General features: G+C 47.0%; 1 protein-coding gene across 8 annotated transcripts in view; it reads right to left on the minus strand.

Moving 5' to 3' along the window:
• The window catches only part of PLEKHA7 (pleckstrin homology domain containing A7), a 224,496-nt gene that overhangs the window by 8,021 nt on the left and 189,284 nt on the right, over positions 1 to 27,191 (minus strand). For 5 of the 8 annotated variants that reach the window (XR_007156495.1, XM_047879065.1, XM_047879060.1 and 2 more), the window contains 12 exons: positions 26,551 to 26,604; positions 20,843 to 20,923; positions 17,153 to 17,221; positions 16,892 to 16,972; positions 15,842 to 15,991; positions 15,201 to 15,302; positions 8,802 to 8,910; positions 8,410 to 8,636; positions 5,238 to 5,426; positions 5,021 to 5,138; positions 2,931 to 3,034; positions 2,128 to 2,328 (listed from right to left, as the gene is read on the minus strand). Coding sequence is in view for 7 of the 8 variants with exons in the window: in XM_047879065.1 (XP_047735021.1) it covers positions 2,128 to 2,328; positions 2,931 to 3,034; positions 5,021 to 5,138; positions 5,238 to 5,426; positions 8,410 to 8,636; positions 8,802 to 8,910; positions 15,201 to 15,302; positions 15,842 to 15,991; positions 16,892 to 16,972; positions 17,153 to 17,221; positions 20,843 to 20,923; positions 26,551 to 26,604 (1,485 nt within the window). In the remaining variant the exon portion in view is untranslated. The remainder of the gene's footprint in view (positions 1 to 2,127; positions 2,329 to 2,930; positions 3,035 to 5,020; positions 5,139 to 5,237; positions 5,427 to 8,409; positions 8,637 to 8,801; positions 8,911 to 15,200; positions 15,303 to 15,841; positions 15,992 to 16,891; positions 16,973 to 17,152; positions 17,222 to 20,842; positions 20,924 to 26,550; positions 26,605 to 27,191) is intronic. The other 3 variants (XM_047879064.1, XM_047879061.1, XM_047879059.1) reach the window with 2 other exon arrangements.

Consider the following 27,191-nt stretch of genomic DNA (forward strand, 5'->3'; position numbering starts at 1 on the left):
AAAACTGAAATGCTAAACCAAATGCAACATATCCAAGGCTATTCCTCAGTATCAACTATGTAACAAATCATCTCTTCAGAGGGAAAACTAAACTGGCCATTTTAAGATTCAAGCACAACTACGCAACTCTGCAGGGGCCTTTCAAATCATCCCTGCGGCCTACACACTGCCTTTGACCCTGAGCAGGTTGTTGAGAGGAGGAAACAGGTTCAAAGGCTCTTTTTTTCTTGAGCAGACACCAAGCACATGCTTCTCCATCCCAGGTCACCTCCTCCCTCCCACCCTATACATCTCACAGAGCCCCAAATGGTCATGATTATCTTTGATACCTCCTCAAGTCCTCCCCAAAGCCCCAAACCCATTGCTATACCAGCACATTTCACCCATTCATGCACAAGCTCTCAATATGGACTCCAAGCCAGTGTAATTGCTCTTAGGTGATGATTTCCAATTACAGTATGAAAGGATTAGGCATTTGAAGTTTCAAGGATGAAAAATTAATTTAATGATTCACAAAGAAAATTCACATTTTCTTACACGCTCACAAGTGCCCCAAATAGAGACAAGTCCTCATTTAAACCCAGCCTGATTGTTTCCACAAACAGAAAAAGTTCACTGAAGTTCACAGAAAAAGTTCACTAGATTCTATGATGTATCCTGGGGAAGAACCACGCCAATCCATTATCATTAAGCAACACGTTTATTGGCGTTGATGCAGAGACTTACACAAGTCTTTTTTAAGAGAAAAATTACAAGATATTCAAGTTACGATTTTTAGATAATCTTTCTACATTTGAGACATCAGGTTGTAAAAGGTCAGTGTTACCCCCAAATGACATTTGCTTATAAAGTTTAAAAGTTACCGGCTTTGCAGCTTTTGAAGCTAGGAGTGTCCTGGGTCTTACCCCTTTGGTGTCTGTGCTAACAGCTGCAGAGAGGTCCTCTGAATACAGAACATAATATATCTCGCCATCCATTCAAACTATTAAATACTAGAAACACAGAAAGTTTTCCATAAGAAATTGTGCGATAGGACTGGAGGAATTAAAACTGAACCACTTTAGGATTGGTAGAATTTATTTACTCGTGTGATCTCTGAAGTCTGTGTCTGCTGTCCAGGTGTAAGGCATGGACTTGGATAAATTCATAATGCCCAGACCTCTGCCCATGATCATGGCCCTCAGGCAGCGGGGTTGGCTCAGCCTTACAGGGCAGCTTTTGGGTTAAGTGAATTATGAGTCAGTAGGCCTACATAAAGGGGGCAGCAGAAAGGTGAGTGACACATGGGAGTGCTAGCTAGGCTATGGAGACAAGAGCTGCTATTACAAGCCTGGTAACAAAGAGCACAGGCCAGTTAGAGAATGTTCAATGCAAATTAGAAGCTTCTGTAAACACAATCAGGCAGGATTAGAGAGGCAATGAGCGGTAACACTAAAAGCAAAAGAGCTTGTGCAATGAATTAGGGAAAGAACAGTCTGGCTAGAGGTCTAGGGAAACACGTGATTTCAAACAACAGGGAAAAGTCAAATGGAATGTTTCCCAAAAGGACTGAAGGGGACTGAGGGCAGGGTGCAGTTCCTGAAAGCACCACCAGGAGGCAGCACAGAGTCCCCAGCTCTCTAGGGACACCATGAGGCCTGCCAGCACCACAAGCTGTGGGAGACCACGTGCTCTCAGGGTTGTGGAGCACCACCCTGTGCTCAGTTGCTCCACAGGGCATCACTTAGAGGTTTGGGAGGCAAGTTGGCTTGGGCTCCCCCTCATCAAATAGTATCATCATCTTCCTCTTCCATTCCTGAACTCTGTACACCCAAGTCCTTGATTGAGCTGAGACTCCAAATGCTACCATAGCCTCTCTCAAGCTCGGCTTGGAGAACAAACTTGGGACATTTTCTCTGGTTCCCAGGCTCCTGCCGTGACATCCTCACTCCTTCTCTGATTCTGGATCACCCTCTGACCAGGTGACACATGTGGCCTGGGTTGTGGACAAACAGCCTTGTGGGGTGTTTTCTGAACCATCCCGGTCGAAGGCCTACTCTCTCCAAGGTGTGACGTTCTTATGTTCGGGGAACTCAGGGAAGCTTTGCTCCTGTCCCAGCCCCTCCTGCCTGGACCCTCCTAACATACTGAGCCGAGATCTCCGGGGAGAGGTTGGCTGAGGTAGCGGGACGAGGGCAGGCCCGTCCTCTCTCCTTGGCTCAGCGTCCTCTTGCGCTCCCGGACCAGGGCCTTCTGGTGCCGCTTCATGCGCTCCAGCTGCTCCTCCGCACTCATCTTGCCCCGCTGATGGTCCCCTGAGTACAGACGTTCCAAGGCACTCTTGGGTCTCTGAGGAGCAGGAGGGTGAGAGATAGGGCAGCTAGGCTGGGACACAGAGGACAGCCACCCTGTGGCTTCTCACTCCCATTCTCTCTCTCTCTCTCTCTCTCTCTCTCTCTCACACACACACACACACACACACACACACACACACACACAAGTTGGGCTCCTCTTAGCCATAGAGAACCCCTTTCTCTAAGCATACTCATGGACACAATATCCCTGACTCTCACAGGCTCTCTGGGGAGCACCACATTCTGCACATGCAGACACTGAGGCCCAGGTTCGTCCAGCTGGGCACACATACAGCACGTGATGGGACCAGAACTCAGGGTGCAGACTTCCTGGGTACCCTCCTGGGAGCCTGAGAGGATGCAGAGAAATGTGGAGGGTCCATAGGAAATGGAGAGAGCTGTATGATGATGCTCTTCTAGGTGGGCAGTGGAAAAGGTATCACTGAGCACATGATGACAGGGACCCTGAGCTCAGCTGAGGTCATCTCAGAGGCCATCCCTGGTGCTCACAGGATTGCCAGTCCATCCACCTCAGAGCCCTTCCCTCTGTGGGTGAGGGAGCAGTGCGGTCCCTGAGAACTTCTCAAGGTCACTCACAGGGAAGGTCACCTTGCTGCTTTCGGCATTGAGACCCCTCCGGAGTGTGACGTAGGGAGCAATGGTGGACGACTGCTGGAGCCTTGACGTGGACCCTGAGAGGCCTTGGTGAGGAAACAGAAGAGCAAGTGTATTTGTGATGGGGTGGACAGGTCACCAGCCCCTCCCTAATCACCTCCTACTCCTGTGAGGGGGGCCATGAGGACATAGCCAACAACCCATTCTTCTTCCCTAGGGCGAGGAAGAGCAGGCCCAGATAGAGGCCAGCCCAGGAGTGCTCTCTGTCCCCAATAGGGAACAATGTCCCTGGAGACCTGCAGACTACCCTAGACTTCCCTCACATGCAGAAGACCTGGACAGCTTGGCGGGTAGAAAGGATGAAGGGGAAGGAATGTCCTTCATCCTTTCTTCCTGATGCACTACATGGCCCAACTTCGATGCCCTGCCTCTGTGAAGCCTTCTCAAATGCCCCAGCAGAATCTATTATCCTCTATATCCTTCAGTATATTCCTTGGTTACGGCACTGACCACAATGTCAACATACCTGTTCAACTAGACTGCAAATTCAACAATGCCTGGTTGGTTGAATGACTGACTGACTGACTGAATAAATGAATGAATGGAAAGCAGCAGCACCAAGTATTTGTTGAGCTCTTAACTATGTAACAGGCAGGCACTGTGCTAGGTGTTTTATATAGATTTTGTTCCACTGGCCTTACTATGTAAGCATTACCTGACCATTGTAGAGATGCACAATCTAAGACTCAGAGAGGTCAAGGAACTTGTCCAAGGTCACATGGTAGGAATATCATCGGCCATGTGCTTCCCATGTTTAGGGTCCTAGAGCTTACAGAAATCATCTCACCCTGGCTGGCTGGAGCCACCACCTATGCTTTATCCACTAACACCAATTCTTATCAGGGGTGGTCCCTGACATGTGGAAATGGACTTCACACTGACTGAGGACACTGCTAGCATTTAGCATGTAGGGAAAAGAATGATTAATGTCCTGCAATGCAAAAAGAATCCTGAGCAACAAAGAAATGTCCTGCCCTAAGTGCCACTGATAAACATCTCTAGGCCACAACGAATTAAGGGAACAGTGCCCCTGGGCACAGTGCCAAGGGTTGCTGTGGCCCACACTCAGCGAAATCCAGAGCCTATGCCCTCCAGAACCAGCTCCGGCCATAGCATGCTTAGGAAGCATGGTGGGCCAGGAGTCCCATAACCCCACAAGTGCTAGAACCATAGTTGTGTCTCTCTCTGCTTCTGCATCTTACCAGAGAGGGAAAGCACTTGACTGCCCACCATGGGGAGCATATAGGAGGGGATCAGGGGAGGAACAGATGAAGGTGCATGGTCAGCCTGCTCAGGGATTCCAGGAGACCCAGACGCAAAAAGGTGGAGAGACCTCCCTTGAAGGGGATTTCTGAGGAGAGGGTCTGGCTACGGGGAAAATGGGGGATGGGTGAGCCTAAGGGCCTAAGTATATTCCCATCTCCGTCTTAAAGAGCTAGGAGAGGACAGTGAGGACAATGCCCAATTGTTTAAAGAAAGGACTCGTGGAGTCTCAGAGTGACACAGAAGAGCAAAATCCCCCTGGAAGGCCTAGGATGGCCATACTGGAGTCAGTCATCCAACATCCCTGCCTGCAGGGTACAATGGCCTGAAGCCACAACACTGGGATTGCATTCTGGCCCCTCATGTATTTACTATTTGGTAAGTCAGTTAATTTCTCTGAGTCGTAGTCTTCTTGTCTCTAAAATGGGTATAATAATGGCACTTCCTTCATAGGATTATTATAAATATTAACTAAAAGAATATGAAGTGCTTAAAACAGGGCTGTACTTCATAGTAATTGCTATTACCATTATTTCTGGGGGCAGATGTAATAAAAGAGAATCAGGATGTGGGCCAGAGGAAGGAAGGACAGGCCCTCCCTGCAGCCCAGAGTCTCCCCGACAGCTGCTGCCCATGCTGAGGCCCAAGGCTGCAGGCAGAAGGGTGTGAGGTACCAGGTGAGGGCTAGGGAACAAGTGGTATGGTAGAAGTGGGGGTTCCCAAAAAGCCTCCATGGAATTTTGTCTTACCTCTGCCCGGCAGGGTCTGGTACCTGCTGTCAGGGCCCACAAGTCCCAGGGAGGGCTGGGCCATGTCCCCACTGAAAGTCGCCAGCTCGGGTTCACTAACGTACGACCGGAGCTCTACCTGTGGGCAGAGTCTGAGGCTGTCATACCTGCCCAGTGTCATACCACCTTCCCTCCCCTCGCTCACAATGGGACAGCCCCAGGGGTCCTCCCTGCTCACCCTGGAGTCCCCATTCACACACAGCCCCTGCTCCCGGTCTCGCTTCCTCTCATCCGACTGCCGCTTAAGGCCTCTCACTGAAGTGTGCCGGATGATGGTGGCCTCCTTTGGCAGAGGTGGCACGGCCGGGGGCTGGTCCTCTGGACTGTAGAGCTCGGGGAGTGGAGGCCTGGGAGGTGCCTCGTCTTCCTGCTCAGAAAAAGAACCAGAATCAGTGCCCAGTGAGACGGAGCTGGAGGGAGGATGCCTCCCCGTCAGGCATAAGCAGGCCACACGAGGCCTGCAGAGCATGACTGCTTCGGCCCAGGGATGCCAATATTTCCCCTGGATGAACTTTGAAGAAGGGGAATGCCTCTGCTCTGATCCTGTTCTTCCCTTCCATTCACTCCTTTTCCATTCTTCAAAGCATAACCTGTACAAAATCCAGAACTCAGGTTTCCTGTGTCCATGGTCTTACTTCACTTGCCAGAAGAGCACCATCAGGGGAGCAGGCTGGTAACTCCATGCTTATTTGTATGTTTGACAGAAACCCCCCCCCCCCACATCTACCCCACTCCCTGGTGCTCACGCTGAGCTGAGTAGCTGTCCCCACATGGTCTCTGGACCCTTCAACAGATTGGGATCTGAGCAAGGACAGTCTACATCGTCCTGCCCTTTCTATCAGAAATGTGCGTAGTTACAAAATATTTCCTCCTTCCTGACTCAGGCATGAATAAGTAGTCAGCATGGGTGACTCACTGCCTTCCCGTCAGCCCACTCCCTGGCGGTGATGAATGTAACTATTTTTCTTGAAACGGACCCCCACACCCCCCAGCAATGTTCTTTGAGAGCTGTGGCTTTTGCACAGACCAACAGCCTGGCCCCTGACTGTCATAAACACCCACCTCTGGAATCAATGACCACTGGGGCTCCTTCCTAAACGCCCCCTTTCTTAGCTTAATTTTGCTTTGTTTTTCAGGATTTGGGAGAGGTCAGAAAAGGGTACTGAAGCTTGCTCTACAAAGGTTTATCAGCATTCTAGTAAAGTGACACAGCTCACTGTTGTGTGAAAGCTAAGCTGCCTGTCCCAGATCCCCGTAGGCCCTCTGAGCATCAGTGGCTTCCAACACTGACAAGGTCTTGGAATCACCAATTTCTAAAAAGCTCCCTGGAAAGATAAACGCAAAACACTGACGCAAACACAAAACTGCCTTTGATCAAAGGGAATAGAATGTCTGGAGATGGAGGGTGGGAGTAGACACCTTATTATATACTTTTTTTGGTATATTCTGATTTTGTGTCCTGTGAGAGTATTACCTAATAAAAAAAAAGTAAATGATATTAAATTCAAGAAAATAAGCCAAATAAAAATGAAAGAACTATAGCTACACACAACAATATAAGTCTCACAAATACAATGTTAATGAAAAAGTGCAAGATACAAAAGAATACAGTATCACCTACAGGCAAAATTAAAGTGTTTAGACACAGGTAGCAACATTTTAAAAAGAGAAAAGAGGCAAGGAAATTGTCCGAGTCAAGACAGTGATAGTGGCACAAAAGGACTCATAGTCCTGAGGGCTCCAGTTGCTGACAAAGTTCTATTTCTTGGTTTGGGTGTTGGTACAAACAGGTGGCCTCTTTATCATTTGTTAAATCATATATTTAGGTTTTATGTCCATTTCAGGATATCATTGTTTCACAAATATAAATATAAAACAAGCAAACGACAATAAAATATGGTAAACCTGGTAAATGAAAGGAAAGAAGACCACCCCCAGGCAGTGACCCTGATGCTCAATCAGGTTGAAAAGCCCTGTCTGCAAGCCACAGAGGACCAAGCTGTGAAGAGCCTCTGTGACCATCTATCCCAAGCTGCTTGTTCTGTACCAGGGGAAACTGAAGAAGCCCAGAGAAGGGGTGGGCCTTGCCCAAGAACCCAGTGAGAGAACAAGAACTGGAAGCCAGCACAGATCCCCGGCCACCACCTCCTCCTTCTGCTCCCCATCCTGGCTAGCAGGCGTCTCACCTTAAGTCAGGAGCTCTCTGCCCCAGCCATTCCTGCTGTTTGTTTTGCTATTTTCTGTTCTGTGGCTGGTACCCCCATTGCCTCTTAGATATAAAATTGGGAAAGAGACCTCAACATGAAGAAACTCACAGCAGCTCAGTCCCAGCACCTGTCATTCCAGCTCTGGGCCCTGGGCTACGGCAGGAAGCAGGTGGACAGTGAGGACCAGGGTATGGGAATTTGTGTGTTTTAGCCAGCATTGCACACCAACCTTGTCACAGGTCCTAGGCACACCCAGTGCCCAGGCAAAGCTCCTCTAAGCCTTTGTTGGCAAAACCTGAAGGTCCCCATCTCAAGGTCCCCTCTACTATGGCTTCCCTGTCACTTAGGCTAGATCCCTCGTATTCTCCACCCAAGGCTGGCCTGGCCCTGGAGACACGAACCATCACAGTACCTGACCACATTTTCTATTTCCTTAAAGTCTGCTCCCAGATTCTGTCAAAAGCTTGGCCCTTCTCTTTGCCAGTCAAGCCAAGGTGTTGGCTCAGGCAACCACATGGCCACAAAACTGATCTGAGGAGCTGGGCTGAATGTCCAGTTAGATGGCAGGTAGCACAAAGAACAGTCAGGAGATGTGGACTGGATCCACTAATATGGAGATCTCAAGCAAACGTTAACACCTTTGGGCCTCAGTTCTCATATGTGTAGAATGGGATACAGACCTTCCTGTCTATACTCCATGAGGTTATTGTGAAGATCAACTGTATTCTACAACCCACAGAGTGCTCAGCTGCTGATGAAGACAAAATACTCTTGCTGAGAGGAATTCATCACCCACAGGCTTGTGTAACTCCAGGTTTGCAAGGAGTCCTGTGTGGGGCTACCTACCTCTGCATGATGCGTATCACAAATTCCACCCTACTTAACACAATCACTTCTTCTTGCTGGACCTCGGTTTTCCCAACTGCAAAATGGGAAGGTTGGGCTAGATCCTCTCTAAGGCCCTTTCCAGTTCTGGCAGTCTAAAGCACAACAGCAAGGCCCTACCACTCCTTAACCATTCATAGCTCAGGACTCTGGCTGGTTCTGTCTTCCCAGGTTTTCCCAAAAGCTTCTCTCCCAATAGAAGCTGACCTGAGGAGAGAGAGGGACAACAGCGCTCAGCAACTGGCCATCGATACTTACAACTTTGGGCTTCGTCTTGGTTGGTGACTGAAGAGGGGATGTCACTTTCCTCAGCTGGGGTGGATGAGGTCGGTACGGCACATAGGTTTGCAGCTGGGGGAAGAGTCGAACCTCCAGAGGGGTCCGCACGGGGCTGGTGGGAGGGCTGGACAGTGGGGGTGGCTTGCTCTCAGAAGTTGAGAGTGAAGGCACAGGCGGATGAGGAAACAAAGGCACCGTTTTTCTCTCTAAAGCATGTGGAGGCAAACAAAGGATGGAATGGAACAAAGACCCTCGTCTCAGGAGGACAAGGGGAGGGGCTTACGCCATAAAGATCTGACCTCTGCAAGGCCAGCCCACATACCTGGGTGTTGGCCTCCAACCCCCTGACTCCAGGAAGATGGCCTGCTCACCTGGATTTTTGACTGATTCCACCAGGATTCTAAAGTTCTCTTTATTTGCACTCAGGCCTGCAATGACGTCTTCAATCCTCCAGAGATCCTTCTGTATCTGCGATTTCTCCTGAGAAAGACAGGTGGTGGTTCATTTCCCTCTCAGATCCTCACCAGAAGTTTCTCATTAGGACTTACGCTATCATTTCAGACACAGCACCTCACCCTGGGTGGGGCAGCATCCCCTTTGGAAACCCCACCAGGGCTAGAGCCAAGCCTGCCTCGAAGCTTCATAGGGTACCACACACATGGAAAACGCCCAAGATCTAGGGGAGAAATTCAGAGGATCTTTCACATAATCACCTTGCCTATTTCTCCCAAATTTAAAAGATTGCCTTAAATACTATATGCTTCCACTTATAAGGTATCTAGAGTAATCAAAGACAGAGACAGAAGGGTGGTTACCAGAAGCTGGGGTGGAGAGGGGAATGAGGATTGTCGTTTAATGGGTACAGAGATCCAGTTTCGCAAGATGAAGAAAATTCTGCAGATGGGTTGCACAACGTGAATGTAGTTCACACTACTCAACCATATGTTAAAAATGGCTAAGGTAATAAACTTTGTTATATATATTTTATCACAGTTAAAAAAAAATAGACTGTTTTAGGCAACCATGGCAAAAGGGAAGAGAAGGCAAGGACTAGAGGTTACACTATCCCCAGAATATAAAGAGCATCTTTTAAAAAACTATTTCATATTTTTTAAGTAGGCTCTACACCCAACGTGCGGTGTGAACTCATGATCCCAAGATCAATAGTTTCATGCCCTACTGACTGAGCCAGACTGGTGCCCCATAAAGAACATCTTTTAAAAGACAGAGCTGAACCCTGGGATTTGGGGTTAAGAGTACAATGGGCAGCGAGTATTTGGCAATAAGAAGAAATGAAGTATTAATACATGTTATAACATGGATGAACCTTGAAAACATTTATGCAAAGTGAAAGAAGCTAGACACAAAAGGCCATGTGTTATGTCACTTATACAAAATGTCCAGAAGAGATAAATCTACAGACACAAAGTAGATGAGGTGGGAGTGTGGATGGGGAGTGACTCTTAACGGATAGAGGGTTTCTTTGGGGGGAATGATGAAAATGTTACAAAACTGTGGTGACAGTTGCACAATTCTAAATATTCTAAATACCACTGAATTGTATACCTTAAAAAGGTGAATTTTATGGTATGTGAATTATGTGACAAAACTTATTTTTTTTTTAAAGTACAATGGGAAAAGGGCCAGGCTACCCAACCATATGCATACTCTGACAAGTTACAATAGAAATCGGACGGGGAGAGATAATAAAAAGAGGTGAGCAGACTTTATCAGGATTAAGGGACTGTGGGCATTTTATGGAGTGTAGTTGACACACAATGTTATGTTAGTTTCAAGTAACATAGTGATTCAACTTCTCTATATGTTACACTATGCTCACCACAAGTGTAGCTACTGTCTGTCAAGATACCACCATACAATGCTATTACAATATCACTATGTTCCCTATGCCATGCCTTTTAATCCAATGACTTATTCTTTTATTGACTAGAAGCCAATACCTCCCCCCGCTCCCCTTTACCTGTTTTGTGCATCCCCCTCAACCCCTTCCCTTCTGGCAACCATCAGTTTGTTCTCTGTATTTACAGGTCTGAGTCTGCTTTTTTGTTTATTCTTTTGTATTTTGAGATTCCGCATGAGTGAAATCATATGGTATTTGTCTTTCTCAGTCTGACTTATTTCGCCTAGCATAAATACCATCCATGTTGCTGCAAAAGGGATGAGCTCATCTTTTTTATAACTATGTAATATTCCATTGTGTGTGTGTATAACACATCTTCTTTATCCATTTGTCTACAGATAGACATTTAGGTTGCTTCCATATTGTGGCTATTGTAAATAATGCTACAATAAATATAGGGGTGCATGTATCTTTTAAAATTAGTGTTTTTGTTTTCTTCAGGTAAATACCCAATAGAGGAGTTACTGGATCATACAGTATTTCTAATTTTTTGAGGAAACTCAATGCTGTTTTCTACAGTGGCTATACCAATTTACACTCCCACCAACAGAACACAAGGGTTCCTTTTTCTCCACATCCTCACCAACATTTATTTCTTGTCTTTTTTATTGTAGCCATTCTGAGAAGTATAAGGTGATACTGTATGGCTTCTTTCAAAAAAAAAAGTTTGGTTTTTTTTTTTGGCGTTGGGTTGTAAGTTCTTTATATATTCTGGATATTAACCTGTGGGCAACTTTTAATAGAGTTGTTTGAACATGAAAATATTCTTTTAATTTTTTTAATGTTTGTTTAATTTTGAGAGAGAGAGAGAGAGAGAGAGAGAGAGAGAGAGAGAGAGAAAACAGGAGCAGGGGAGGGGCAGAGAGAGAAGGAGACACAGGATCCCAAGCAGGCTTTGTGCTGTCAGTGCAGAGCTCAATGTCCGCCTCAATCTAACAAACCGTGAGATCGTGGCCTGAGCTGAAACCAAGAGTCAGACACTTAACCGACTGAGCCACCCAGGCGTCCCAGTATTCTTTTAAGTTTTAAACTATCATGGGAGAACTTAGCTGTGATCATTCCTCCATGGGCTTAAAAGCAAAGTCCTCATACCACATCTGCTCTCGAGGCACCCAGTCACCCTCAGGTGGAAGGATTCTTGCATGTGTGATACTTAAGGACTTGCCTGATTCTGCAAGTAGACTATGTGCTCCTTGGTATATCCCCACAGGGCTGGGGACCCAGCAGGCTCTCAGTACATGTATGTTGAGTGAAAAAAGGACCAATCACATAAAGTTCCTTGACCAAATGAAGTCCAACAGCTGAGACAACAGATGTCTCCTAAAGGAGCTCACATTCTCATGCTCTCTCCATCCTTCCAACACCAACGCACATCCTCTCAGGGCTGATAAACAAGGAATGGGCTTGATGCTTAGCGCCACACCAAAGCACGAGTGCCCTAAAACAGACATGTTATTGAGCCGAGAGTGGGTGTGTAAGCTAACAAGATTATCTCTGGAGCAGACTAAGCAGAATGCTGGGAAAAGGTAAAGGAGGAGTATCAGATTAAAATCAACCCTTTCCCCTCTCCTCTGGCAGTCTACCTGGCATACATACCTGTCAGGTTACAATCCTGCCTCCATTTTGCCTTTCTGCCACCCTCGTATGTAAGAAAAGAGCAACAACAAGCGAAAGCCAGAGAATCTCTAAGGTTCTCCAAGGATAATGGAATTTCAGAACTTAATGACAAAGTCAAGGAAGCTTTTGGGGAGCACGGGGTGGTTTTCATTCCTGCATCCTCACACCATGCTGGGCAGGGAAGGCTACTACGTACTGCATTCAGCAAAGGCTTGAATTTGTTGTCCAGAAGTAAGAACACATACAGGTAGCCTCACTTATCACATAGTTTTCACACAGTTACCTGGATGTTCTTTATTCTCTGGCTTCCCTGCACAGGTGGTCATGAGGATCTTTATAAACAAATCCACTCATCTTCACTGAAAAGCCTACAAATTTTCTCACAGCCAAACCTGGCTAAAGGGAGGCAAGTTTCCAAGCAAGTTCCACTGCTGAGAATTTGCATATGTGGCTACAAGCGTATCTCCAGTGTTAATGACTCTGGAGTCTAATATCAGGACTCTAACAGCTTGTCTGGTCTAGAATTACACCAAAGAAGTTAGCACAAAGGCTGTTCAAAGAAGGGCTTTGTGAGCTTCCGAGGTCACTTTGGCACTCAGGGAAAGCATGAGCAATGCCTCCAGCCTCGGTAGACATCAAGCTGCAGGGCCTAGGCTTCAGTCTAGCCTAGCTCTTTATAACTTACATGGTTAAGTTCTCCAGGGAGTCTGTGACAAGACTTATACATTGTACTCATTTGTTTTTTAGAGCAGAGAAAGGGATTCTGGGACTGCTGCAAGTTAAATCACCATGAAATAAGGCACGGTAGAAACACAAATGGCCAATGATCATATAAAAAGATGTTTACCCTACTAGTGATTAAATTGATGCAAATTAAAACAAGATGTCCTTTTCAGCCAGCAGAATGGCAAAAGCTAAAAAGACTGATAACATCAAGTGCTGGAGGAGCTGTAGGTAAACAGGGTTCAGCACCCTCATTCACTGTGGGTGGGAGGGCAAATGAGTGCGGCCTTTTAGAGGGTGACTGGGCAGCATCCATCAACATTTAAGATGTACATTCATTTCAACAGAGCAAGGCCATTCCTAAAAGCCTATCTTAGATAAACGCTTATAAATGGGCTTGAAAAGGCAGTTACACAGATGTTTTTTGTGATACCATTATAAAAGCAAAACACTGCAAACAACTTAAATGCCCATCAGAAAGGAATGGCTAAGGTATAGAATATCTAGACTATGAGAACTATGCAGCTGTTAAGAACTAATTTCTTTTACTTTACATGGCCTTCTGAGACTATAGAAATCTTCTATAATCTGTGCCGTTCAATACAGTATGTACCAGCCACACGTGAGCTACTACTGAGCATTTGAAATGATTCTAGTGTGACTGAGGAATATATTTTTAATTTTAGTTAATTTCAATTAATTTATGTTTACACTTAAATAGCTACTGTATCAGGCAACATAAACTTGGGGGTATTTTTCCTAGAAAGATTTCTATAACATAAAGTTCTGACAAAAAAGCAAGTAACCGAACGTGTAAGTATGATTCCTCTCCTAAGTACACCCAACTCACACCCCCAAATAAATTATTTTATGTATGGGCACATGTCTGAAAATGCACAGAAAATGGTATGGAAGACAATACCACCCACTGATGGCACTGATTACATACAGAGAAGGTGACAGACTGGAGCAGAAAGAGAAGGGAGGGAAGAGGGGCTTTTATTTCATGTTTTGCTTTTTCTTCTTATTGTTTGGCCTTTACAGAGAGATGCATTCATGTATTATTTTTATAATTATAGAAACACAAGGAATGAAAAGCTAAAAAACATTACTGCTAAAATTAATGTAGATCATTGAAAAAGATCCAAGAAGATAAATATAATGGGACAGAACACTTTAAGGAACTAGTAACTAGAAATAATCACTTGAAGGACTTTGTCAACAGTATTCACTAGTATTTTCAAGCCACTATGCCAAGTGCTGTGGTACCAAAAAAAGAATAGGAAAAGGTTAGCTTGGGTTCAGGGAAATTATGGGGGGAAAAAAAACAACAGCAAGAGACAGACAACTTCTGGAAGACCTAGCAGGCCAGCCCAGCCCTGAGCTACAGGCAAAAGTCTTCTCCACATGGTCTTGGACGAGGTTTCTGGGAACTGGCCCCCAATGGTGAGTGGAGGGATAGCAGGCATCTCCAGGGCCACAAACCCAGTTCACCTCTTGTGTTCCTTCACTAACATCCAAAGTCAGTATGTATACGAAGTCACTTTAAGGAAGAGCCTTGGCTAGAACCAGTCCATCGATTAGAAAGCTTAGCGTCAAAATTGGCCTAGCATGGTGCTTCATGCACAAGATGTCTCAATGAATGCTTGCTGATTTCAAATAAATTGAATTGATGTCAGGGAACTGATGGAAGAGATACAGTAGATCTGAAGTTGGGTTCAAAAGCAGGTTATTTTCCATTTTTAAAAATTTGAGGGTGGGCAGAAGCCTGATCGGGCACCACAATGGGGAAACACTGGGCAGCTGGAGGACCCAGCCTGTAAGAATAAAGACCACATAGGGCCTTTCTTCTCTCACCTTTGGGGGCAGAGGCAGCCATCAATGGAGTGGCCTGGTTTTAAGGGTAGAGGAGGCAGGGTTCTAAGGCTGCCTTTCCTGAGTAGAGCAGTGGCCACAGTGATGGGTATCTCCCAGCCTGGCTCCAGAAATGCAAATGACTGCCTGGAGACCAGAGGCACCTAGATGGACCTGGAGTCACACTGCCTCCTCAGGTGAAGGACTGATAACATCTATCTTCAGGAATCAGAGGAAGGAAGGAAGGAAGCAAGGAAGGAAGGAAGGAAGGGAGGGAGGGAGGGAGGGAGGGAGGGAGGGAGGAGGTGGGGCCTTCTGCTGCTGTCTAAGTGAGTAGCCCCAAAATGGAACCAAGAATCACGGGAACAGATTATTCTCAAGTGTCTGTAAGGTTCTCAAGCTCGGTATTTCTCTCCCCTCAGGGCCATTTCCTCCAAATGATCCGTAGCAAAACGCTTGCAAAAAGGCCCAAGAGGCAGGGGGTGCTGAGGTGAGTTCTCTCATCACAGCCTGGCCGGAGGGGGGGCTGGGGGGGGGCAAGCAGGCTGAGTCCCGGTGGGGGAGGAAAAAGCCCCTGGGTAGGGCTCACAGCCCCACAGGTGAAGGCTCTCAGAAGAGATCAGACTTCAGAAGGGATGAACAGCCCTTGGGTCACCTGGAAAAAAAAGGCTCTTCTGTGTTGTTCTTGCAGGGTCTGCTTCAGCTGCTCCACATCACTCTCTAACTTCAGGTATTCATTCCAGGCATTTTCCATCTCCTGTGGGCCAAGAAAATGCTTCTGATTCTTAGTTATCCCCTGACCCCAAGATGGGCCCATGAGCACCTGTGCTCTTGACCACTGCTGACCCAGCCAGGGGAAGAGGAAAGGAGGGTCCCAGAGGGTCTCAGGCAGGCCTGGTACGAGAGAGACAGGGCTTGTTTCTCATTCCTGCTCTGACCCAGGCCACCTGCACTGTTCCCTCTCCCACACTTGGAGATGCTTTGGTCCCCCACCCCGGCAGAAAGCACCTGCACCACACGAGATGGACAAATAAAAAAGGAGAAATTCTGACATGCTGGAATTAACTGTACACAGTTCAGGGGAAGGGCCTTGCAGGCTGCTCTGAGAAATGTGGTCCCCTTGGTGTTTCACTGTAGCCATACAGGAGTCACTATATCAAGACTCTTGTCCCCGGCCACCAACTCAACTACAGCTGTGAGATAGGAGAAGCAGCCCCCTGCCCAGCCCATCGTGGGGGGTTGGGTGGAGGAATGGGGGCGGGGGAGTGTCTGCCACCCTCCACACCCTCTACACACAGTGGACTCTCTGGAGATCTCCGCCCGGATGTGGACAAGGTCCTCCTGCAGCAACCTCTGCTGGTAAGCAATCTTCTCCAGGTGCTGGGGCTGGTCTCGGTACTGCTCCATCTGTCTGTGCAATACCTCCAGGACGGACTCTAGCTGGTCCTACATCAGGCAAGGGCCAAAGAGCAAGAGGAAAGCAGGACAGTCCCTGAAGGCCTCCCCATACCATGCTAGGAACTAAATAAATCTGCTGAATCTAAGGCTGAAGGACCTACTGCCCAGCTGCAGCCTGAGTCAGGGCCTCTGATTCCAGCTCTAACTCTGCCCACTGGGTGGCCTCCTAGGACAAGTCACCTAACAGCTCTGTGCCTAAACTTCCTCATCTGTGAAGTGGGTATAAGATCATCCACTCTTTATGGGATAAACTATAAGGATACATCAAAGAGTAGATGGAAAATTCTCTTAAGTTTTATCAGCACATGTTATAGACCTTCAGCATCACAAATACAATGCCTTATTAAAGTGCAAAAAAAAAAAATATCACACTAAGGGTCCAAGAAACCAAACACTGCAGCCCCTGGCCTGTTCCTCCTCTCTCATCTAGACTTGCTTCCTCCATAGCCCAGATCCTAGGAGGAAAGGAGCTCTAGAAAGTGATAGCCTCTGTCCTATTGTAAGTATGGCCACTTTCTCCAAGGCAGTCCCCTTGCATGGAATTCAGGGGCCTGAGGTCATCACATACAAGCCAGTGGAGCCCTCCTCTCCCAGGCTAACCTCATGGTGCCTCTCAGGAGAGTTAAGTCAGAGCAGAATTAAGGTGGAGGAGGGGTAGGTGGCACTCGGAATAAGCAGTCTGAAGTCTCCCCAAAAGATTTCCTCCAGGTTTAGGCAGAAACCCTCCTGGAAGCACCCTTTAAACCCACACATTGTTCTAGATAAACAAGTACCTGTTCTGGCTAAATGAATACCTGTGACATGACAGTCCAATCTGTATCTGTGGAAAATACAGAATGACAAAACCCCCTGCCAGCCAGCCCAAGATTATGTGAAACTGACGCATACTTTGTTCTCCTTGAGGGCTCGGATCTTGTCTTCCAAGTCCTGGAGGATCCTGTCTTGTTCACAGAAGATGCTCAGTTTGACCTGTGAGCAAGAACAGGTGGGAGAAGGCCTGGGATGATGAGAAAAGGGCACAACCTTGAAGTGTGATCAGAAGGTCTTTGGCCTTCCAATCCCTCCAAACCTCGCCTGAAGCTGCCCGCCCACCTTGGGTCTGGGGGCAGCAGGCAGCCGGGGGGTCAGCCTGTCACCCTGTTTACTCACGTCAATGTCACTCTCCGCGATCTTCACTGGCTTCAGACTTCGATCCTTGACGAGATCCCTGCCTGTCATCTGGGAGGTGAACAATTTAAAGCAGATTAACCCCAACGTTCAGGATTAGACTTAGAGAAGGAGAGTTAGCCCCACAATGGACAAGTGTGGAAGTCTTTACAGGTAGGGTCATAGCATGAAAGGGGCAAAAACTCAGATGCTACCTCATTTGTATGCCTGTTTCATTTTAGGGAAAAACCAAAGCCTTTTTGTGATTCAAGAAGCACTTGTAAATTCCTCAAACTAAAGAAAAAGTAGGCATCCAAGATATAGTTTCATTGACTGTGGAAGCTTAATTTGCCCAAAGTGAATCCAGTATGAATCCTGGAAGATTTAAAAGACACAGTTTAGCTATCGAAAATGTGACCCCCCACCCAGGGCAGTGAGGTGAACCAGGAGGAACCAGTGAGCCCCTGGGGCACTGTCAAGCCTTAGTTTAAGGAAGCCTCTTAGCAGCTTACTTCCCCATGAGCAAGGTCAGCCTATCTCATCCTATACCATTTGGGAAGAGAATTTGGTCAAGGGATGAAGGAACCTGGATGGCTGGGGTTTTCAATTGATCCCTAAATAACTGAGGCTAGGTCATACTTGTGTAAGTCACAAGTTACCCTGTCCTCTCAAGAAAGGAAACCAAGAAGCAGTAGACAAAAATCACCCAACCTTATGACCCAGTGGGCATTCATAACATTGTCCATCCTTCCCTTGACCCCACGTGGGCACCATGCTGCCATCTCCTACTAACCCCTACAAAGCTAAACCCAACTCTTTAGCCCATGTTTTCACTCCCCCCTAATCTCCTTCATGCCAAAAGCTGTATGGGGTGGGGGTGGGGGAACTTTTCCACAGATGCACCCCCCTGGCCAAGTCATGGTCAGGGAGAGCCAGATCAAATATGCCCCATGCAAGGAAGACCATCTTGCTGAACTCCATTTTGCAGATATGACCAAGGAAACAGGGTGGAGTCAACCATAGCTGAGATAGGTGATGTGTATACTATGCAGAGGGTTCCAGTGTGGATGGATAGACAATTGCTGGAGAGATGGCCCTCACTTTCTCCCTACTCCATCTGAGAGGTCCACTAAGTTTGTGAGTGTAAATAAGAAGCAAAAATATATTGGCAAACATCCTCCTTAGAACTCAAGCCACTCATGTGCCCAACTGTCCTACACTCCTTCTTCCTATAATCATTGGCAAATGCGAAGGTCAAGGTCAAGGGACAATGCCATCTCTAGGCCTTGGGCTGAGGACTGAGTCTGGCTGCAGACACACCCCCATCCATTCCTATGCTCCTTTTGGTCACACAGTAGATGGCAGGGACAGATGTCTTATTTATCTTGGTCAAGTCAGCCCTGAACATAAAGCCTGGCACAGTGGAAGGCACTGGGAAAATGCTTATTGCATTGCAGGTAGGTCAAAGGTAAAACACATGTGGGTCAGTGCTATAGCATCCTGGAAAAAATAGAACTCCAGCCAAATTCTGCTCTTCAGACTGGCAGATTATGTGTACATACATGTATACACACAGTCACGGAACACATGGACTACTGCCACAATCCACAAACAAACTGCTGGCTCCTGCAAGGACAGAGGGGCAGGAAAGGTGGGGAGAATAAGGATAGGGAGGAGGAGGAGGGGTGGAATGAACCTGGTGAACCACGAACAGCTGGACCTTCCAGGCAGGACTTGGGCCAAACTCAGGGGAACCCAGCAGGTAAAGGTAGGGAGGTCACTCTGTGTCACAGTCCTCCATTAAAACAGAGGACAACGAGCTGGTCTACTCTCCAAAGGGCTGACCCTTGGCTCACTTCCCAGAAAGAAATCATTTTCAAATTGAGATATGCTGTGGGGATTTTTCCTCCTAGCAAAACTCTTCCCCTGATTTCACTGAAGCTTTTAACAGATGATATCTTTTTGATACTGAAATAGCAAGGCAGAGAATCTAATTGAGCAATGCCTCATTTATCCAGCGCCATGAGGAATGACGTATTTGCCACAAAAAAAGGCATTTTCAGAAAGCTGAACCTTTTAAACTTTTTGATGGAAAGGTTTCTAGAAGTAAATCCTACACTGCCTTCACAGAACTGAATATAAATTCAACCTTTTCGGGGATGAATCAGTCATTATAAAAATCAGTAATATGGAATTTCTTAGAAGTTAAGTGTATTAGGACCATTTGCCTCTTGATTAAATTCTTCTAAATTTCTGTGCTTTCATTTCCGTTTTAGATTGACACATAATGTTTCTTTTCTCTCTCAGGACATTAGGTTACTCCCTCTTGTCTAAGAAGTAACTCTCTCTTGTCCCCTTTTAATGGCTGCGGTTAAGGTGCTGTGAGTTAGGAATTGAAATGACTGAGTCTGTTAGGACTGGAGACTCAACAGAGGGACAGTTGCTGCTTTTCCCTAACTCCCTCACCTCCAACTGGGTCTGGTGCCCCTCAGGGGAGGTCCTCCCATACCTGATGTCTCCCACAACTATGGGCCTTAGTACATTAGATGATGTGCTCTCTCTCCCCTCAAAAGATAGTAACCTGATGAGAGGTGGTTGTAGGGACTATGACATATTTTCTCTGTATCCTCAAAGTCCAGCCAGGGCCCACCACATTGAGGATATTTGGGAAGTGTTTGCCTGATGAACCTGTGACTGTATCAAAATCATGTGAGTTGGCTCCTACTCCTATAGGCTTTAGACCATGGGCTTCATGAAAGTACTTACACAGCTCAAAGGCCCTTTAAACTTCTGAATTTAGCTTTGTTCTGGAGTCAAGGCTGCTATGAAATATCCACAAGTAGTATATTACATGTAATTTTCCTTTTAAAACTGTGCTTTGTGATAGCAATGTTTAAATCCATTTGAAATATCAACTATGTGTCTCCAGCATTTCTGTCACCAGAAAAAAGAGAAATTCAGTGGGCACTCATCCATTTGAAAGAGTCTGTGCACCAGAAAGGAACTGAAGGCCACTCAGGCATTTTACCTCCCTTCCACCACATCTCGACACACCTTTTCTCAGGGCTCGGGATGACTGCACATAGCACCTGCCTCCCAACCTGTAGCCTCCCTTGGAATGCTACAAAAGTTGGCTACATTTCAGGCACTACTTCTGCATCAGTCAAAGGGGGGACTTGGGAAAGGGGGTGGCCCATTTTGTTCTAGTCCAGCTCTAGACTGTTTTCAATATCAACACCCTGCCCTGAAGAAGAGCCAGCCTAATCCCAAGGCCATGGTAGAATCTCAGGATATGCCAGAGGCTCCAAGGTGACCAGGAACTGCTAACTCCTTCCTAAGAACTCATGCTTGACTCCATAGACCACACTGGTCTCTGTCTAGGTCAGTCCTTGCCATGGAGGCAGAGAGAGAATGGGAACACAACACAAGCTGGTGGCAAGCCAGGCAAGCCCCTCCCACCCCCGCGGCAGCACAAAAGATGGAGTCACAGAACACCGCATGTGAGAGGTTCAGCTTGGTGCACCAGCCAAAATGCTGAAGGGAGCTTCAACAGGAAAAAAAAATAAACCGAGATGACTTGCAGGAAGCCTGGGGGCGGTCAGGAGAGCCCCTGGTTAAGCAAGTGATGAAGTCGGCACTGAGCCAAAAGCAATGGAATGGCCCCGCTTGGAGACACAGATCAGATCGTCTTACGCTTCTCCTGGGCCGACAGCCCCGTGCTGACTTCTTCAGCACTTTGTAAAGCACGTTGATCAAAGGTTCATTATTTTTTATCTGTTCCAAACAAAAAGGCAAATATAACAAAACGTAACAGGTGAGACATCAAAAGACACTTGAAGGAGCCAGAATTTGGGGAATCGGTAAGGGGAAACTTTTAGGAGGACACGTGCTGTGTAGTTCAAATGACTGAGTCTCAGTCTGGCTGTGCTGCTTCCCAGCTGCTGAGCCTTTCCAGATTTCAGATCCCCCACCTATAAAATGGGGGAAAATAAGTTCTGCCTGAAGGATCTTAGTGCAGGCTAGTCTACATGAGAGGGCCAATGCCGGTGCCCATTTCCTTCCTGTTTCTCCTGCAGAAGACAAGAAGGGACTTTGCTTCTTCTTTCGTCCTCCCTCACCTTACACTGCAAGACATCAAATCACTAGGGTGGTGCCATGCGTTAGTCTCATCCCTGCCCCATATTTTCCACCTTCAGTGCCCCAGACCCTCATCTCCACACCTATGTTCATCTAAATAATGATGTCTTACCAATGATCCCAAATGCTTAGAGCTCCTTTGAGGGAACACTGTCCTTACCCACCAAAACAGTGGATCTCAACCCTGGGTGAACACTGGAATCACCCAAGTGGCTTTAAAAAAACTGATACCTGAGTCCTACTCCAAGAGACTCAGATATTAATTCGTTGGAGTGGGTCCTTAAAAGGCCCCCTGGGTGATACTGATGTGCAAGCCAAGACTGGGAACCACTACTGTAAAAAGTGGTTCTCAAACTTCAGCATGCTTCAGAATCACCTGGAGGGGGCTTGTTAATACAGCTGACCCTTGAACTATGGGTTTAAACTATGAAGGCCCACTTATACATGGATTTTTGTTTTTCAACCAAAACAGTATAGCCCTATAAATTTTCTCTTTTCTATGATTTTCTTAACATTTTCTTTTCTCAAGCTTACTTGATTATAAGAATACAGTATGTAATACATATATCATACAAAATATGTGTTAATCGATTGTTTATATTAAAGTAGACTATTAATAGTTGAGTTTTGGGGAGTTAAGTTTTACCTGGATTTTCAACTGCACAGGAGTTGATGCCCCTAACTCCCACACTGTTGAAGGGTCAACTGTATACAGATTTGCTGGGCCCTGTGTTCAGAGGTTCTCACTGAGCAGGTCTGGGGTGAGATCCAAGATTTTGCCTTTCTAACAAATTCCCGGGTATTACTGATGCTGTTGGTCTGGAATTACATGTTCAGAACCACTGCTTTGAAATAATGTTTCTCAACCCTGGCCAATAATGTTTCTCAACCATGGTCTCCACCACCTGACCAGCAGCAGATACCCTCCCTTCCACCTCCCCTTCCCAGGTGTGCCTCACAGCTGCATAAAAACAATCTAAGCTGTCAATAACAGTGACCACCATACCTGCTTCTTCAGACCTAGCTAGGGTATAGGGTGCTGAAAAACAGAACTATGATGCCAGAAATACAATTCAGTGAATACAACTTTAGGGTGGGCAAAGTACATGGTACACAGAAGAAAGAAGGCAGGTGTAAAGTTAGACACTGGGTTCAAATTCCACACACATTACTGTGGAAGTGATTTCTCTTGATACTTGGGTTCTTGGTTAGTAATGTGGGCAGGGGTAATAATTCCTATCTCTCAAGGCGCTTAGAGGATTGAGATAATGAACATGTGCCCAAACACTGCCAGGCAGGAACAGATGCTTAATCAAGGTGGAGTCCTTTCCACCCTGGCACCACCAAGTAAAATGCCAGAAGAGTAAACATTTTCCAAAAAGAGCATTAATACAGAGCATCTTCTAAAAGACTAGAATACACCTTTGTTTGATCACTTGGTACAACAGCAGAAATGCTCACTTTAGGGAGAAAAAGTTCCACAACATGTGGGGAAGCAAATACTGATTCTGAAAGCTGAGCATCAGCTGATTGGTGATGGCAGGAGCTTTGGATCCTTAAGTCTGTGGCCTTTGGAACAGGGCCATGGGGGAGCCTAGGCCAACCATGTGGGGATAGGGAGGCTGTTTTTCTCCAGACGGGCTCACCTCCTTCCTCTCCCCGCAAGGACCTCTCACAAGCAGCTGGTCACAGTGGGGCTGTGCTCATTGCTGTCCCCACACCCAGGCTGGGCTACAGGGCCCATTCAACTCTGCCCATAAAGGTCCTCATCTCAGGGACCCCAGCTGAGCTCAGCATCAGCTCATTTTGTCTAGTATGTCTCAATCTCAAGAGCCAATGGGCCTTAGGGTTTTCCTGATATAATCATGCATCCCTCTTGTCCTGCAGTGTTCATCTAGCTTCAGTTGCACCCTAGAGATGGAGGGGGGAGTGTTTCACCACAACTTGAGCAGGCCCTTTTAGAAATCCTTCTATTTGTAGCTGCTATCCACGTCTCTCTCTCTTTTTTAATTGAAGTACAGTTGATTTGTCTTAATTCTCCCTTACAGCCACAGAAGACACATGGTAATGTTTTAGAGCTTTGTAGACTGTCTCTATGTCTCCTGAATTACCCAGAACTCTTTCCACCACTCCACACTGCAGCTGTGCTAACTGCTGCTGTGTTTCTTGTTTCTTCCTAGCAAGACTTCCCATTAGGGAACCCCTCCCTCATTCCACAGGGAGTCTTAGGTTTGCAACTGGCCACCCATGGGGACACTAAGCTGGAAGGAAGTGAACCTGGGTTTGCAGGTAGCCACCTTCCCTGGCCATATGGAAGCAGCCCACACACCAGGGAAAGTAGAACAGTGATGATGTGGCCTGAGCCCCTGGGATGTAGCCCTTGGCTAAAAGAACCAGTATATTCCCTTTTTGGCTTATTCGCAGGTTGATTTGGGTTTCAGACGCCTGCAAACAAAAGAATCCTGCCTAATACACTCCTCAGCCATGGTTCTATAGGCCCTCAACACCTCTGCTTTGCTTCCAGCCCTTTCCTCGTCCGGATCCTGAAATGAGGGAACCCTATACCCCAGCTGGGTTTGAGCAGAGCAGAGCAGAGCAGGCCCACTGCCTCCCTGATGGGAGTACCCTGTACCTTGGAGAGAGGCCAAGGCAGTACCAACCTTTCTGGCAGCTATGCCAGATAGACAACTCACACACAGCACAAACCCCAGCACCTCCCTGCTGCAAGTGCAGCTCATCTGGGGTGAAAGTTCTCTGAGAGGAACTTAGCAACTGGAGTAACAACTATAAGACTGGAGAACTCTGGTATCAACACAGCTGTTTTCTATCACACAACTTCCAGAAAGACTAATGTTCTGGGCATAGGCAGCGCCTAGCTAGTGAAACACCCCAAGGATACATCTTGCTTCTATCACATCAAATGCATTTCTTGGGATAATGACCCCAGCTCAGCTCCATCAGAAACTGAATGCCTTTGGGTCCACAGTGATAGAAGCAGCATTTTAAGAGAGGCTAGGAGGCCAGGTGATAAAGAGCACAAGTTTCAGATTCTGAGCTATACCTAAATACCAAATCCTCGGGAACTACTTATGTGGCCTTGGAAAAGTCATTTTCTTCTCTGAGCCTCAGTCAGTGAAAAAAAGATAAGAACCACCTTCCTTCCAGGGCCACTCTGGGAGTTACATAAGTTAACAGAAGTAAAACACAGTGACTGTCATACATGGTACCCTCTATTGTTAGTAAACTTCTGTTTGGAGTCAGGACATCCAAGGACTCCTGGCTCTGCTCTGCCACCCTGTGCCTCAGCTTCTCTCTTTAAATCCCTTTTAACTCCAATTCTATGATCTTGAAATAAAATCGACCTGAACTGAATCTTCCCTCCAGGACCAACTGTGAGTTTCTGCTATCCAGTACAAACAGGAATCAGGACACAGGTATTTCCTATTCCTTCAGCTCAGGCACTTTAAGCTCTCTCTTGCACTGTGCACCAAGAACTCTGAGGAATGCTTCGGGGTCCACCCATGCAAGGTACATTATGAATACTCCACAGATACTTCTGGCTGACTGGCCCCCAGGAAGGGGCGAGAAGAGCCAAGCAGATGGCATGGTGACTGGCTATCTGGGAGGCCAGGGAATGGAGACGAGGTGGTACACAGAGCAGGTGAAGGTGGGTGGACCTCTCTCCAGGTCAGGTGGGGGTGGTGGGCATGGTGGAAGGACCCTGCCCAGGATCAGGGCACAGCAGGATAGGCTGGACCGGACATTTAGCATCCTGAGGCACTGCAACCATACTTTAAAATACTCGCTCACTCTCTGTGTGACCTGACTGACACATAAGCTAGAAAATGTCCTGGTTTTGAGAGAACCCTCTTAGTTTTGCTCATGTCAGAAAGCCAAGTCTGCCTCTTGTTCACTGCACCTTCCTGTGTAAAGAATTAGGAACATGGACAGTCTGCCTCCTCCAGCCCTAGCCACACCACCCTCACCCTGGCTCTCCTTGACTCCCACTGTTCCTGTCCCTTTAATTTCAACCAACTCAAACCCTCTGGCTCTTCAAGGCTACACACACACACGCCACCTCCTCCAGAAGCCTTCCCAGAATCGCAGCCCACAGTGATCTTCACTACCTCAACTCTGAGCACTAGGCCAGACAGATCTTTGTAAGTTCATTGTAAACAAGCCTGTGTTATTTTGGGAGACTTTCCTTTTCTAACCCAGATCATTTGGGAGATTCTCAGGGCCAGAGAGTTTCAATTTTTCTCTTGCATCTCCCTTAGGCTTCTCCAGAGCTGATTACACAGCACATACTCCACAGATACAAAAGTTAACTAGTCAATTCCTAAACAAAGGCTCTGATCTTGTCTCAGTGTAGGGAGGTCCGCCATCGGCTGCTGTGGGGCATAGTGTTCACACTCTTGCTTCTCCAAGGCTGATGACAAACCCCATGTTAAAAATATCTCAAGCCAGGTACACAGGGGTGCTGGGGGGTGGGGCCTGCCCAGTGGCAGTCGCCTGGGTGTCCTCCTCCAGGCCCTCCCACTCTCTCACACCCACAGTTAAGTAAAGGTCACATTCCTTGAGTCTATTTCATGGTTTAGGCATAAGAAGTGCTTTTCACAGTGGGAGCTTTCAGAGAGCTGTGGGAATGACACAATAGAGCTCTCTTTCACGCAGAATGCCTCTCACACTTGTACACCAGCTTTCTTGGTTCTCTGCGCTATGAAGGCTGATTTAGAGCCTGAAGCTTCATCACCTACAGGGAGGGGCCCAGCGCTCATCTCCTGAATGTGGATGGGAGACTATCCATATGGGAGACCATGTAGGCCTCAGAGCTGCACAATTCCAGGTGGAACCCACTCCCTCAGCAACAAAACCAAAAAAAAAAAAAAACACCCCAATTCCACTCACACTGGAGGCTCTGAGGAAGCAACCAGTTATTATCTGAAAGCAGCACTTTTGGGTCCTTACCAAGGATAGGAAGAGATCAAGATCTTATGCCCTCATCCCATAAGCCAGAAGTCTTACTGCAGAATTATCAAGGAACTGCACCCAGGGTTTGAGGCAATAAGAAATAAAACTCTTCTCATTCAGACAAGAGACGTCTTCATTTGGGATCCAGATTTGATAAGACCCACACAGCCTTGGCCTTTGAGCTTGGCTTCAATGAGGCTGACACGCTCAGAAAAGTGCATGTCCAAGGGAGGCATGCCTCACGTCCAAGGGAGGCATGCACATGGGGTGCATGTCCTCACGTCGTCACTCACCTTTAGGTCCAGGTACTCCAGGTCTTTCTTCAGCTGGAGGTAGGTGTCGTCAGCCTTCAATGGAAGCACACAGAGAAAAAAGCCAGTTATGAACACCAAGGGTTTCTAAAACTCAGGGCTTCGTGTGTGAACCATTTACACTGCACAGATTCAGGGTCAAAGAACTACAGCAGGCCAACACATCCGGGGCCACAAAGGAAGCACAAATATCTCAATGTAGCTCAAAGCCCTCTTTCAGCATGGTGGACCTTGCAGGTCACTGTGGAGAAAGCCAGCTGGTCTATCAGTTAGCTGAGGGACAGTTCGGGGGGAAGAGGGAGACAGCACACACACCACTAAGACAGCAGTGCAGCTGAGGCCAGTGGTGAGCTCCTGAGACAAAACTAGACAGTCTAGCTAGAAGAGCATGCGATATCTGAGTTAAGGTCCCATGAATCACCAATGCTCCAATCCTTGTCATCAAAAATGACCCTCTCATTAGTGCAGCTAAATGCCTAGAAGGGCAGGGAGAGGATGTGGAGACACAGGTAGGTCCTGACTGACATGACCTTGGGTTCCATGATGTTAAGCACCAGCAGCTGCTGGAAGTTTTGGCTCCCTTTGCTCAGCATGGGACCATGTCAGGAGTTGAGGAAGTTCCA

This window comes from Prionailurus viverrinus, chromosome D1 (assembly GCF_022837055.1).
Source record: "Prionailurus viverrinus isolate Anna chromosome D1, UM_Priviv_1.0, whole genome shotgun sequence".
Classification (NCBI taxonomy): domain Eukaryota; kingdom Metazoa; phylum Chordata; class Mammalia; order Carnivora; family Felidae; genus Prionailurus; species Prionailurus viverrinus.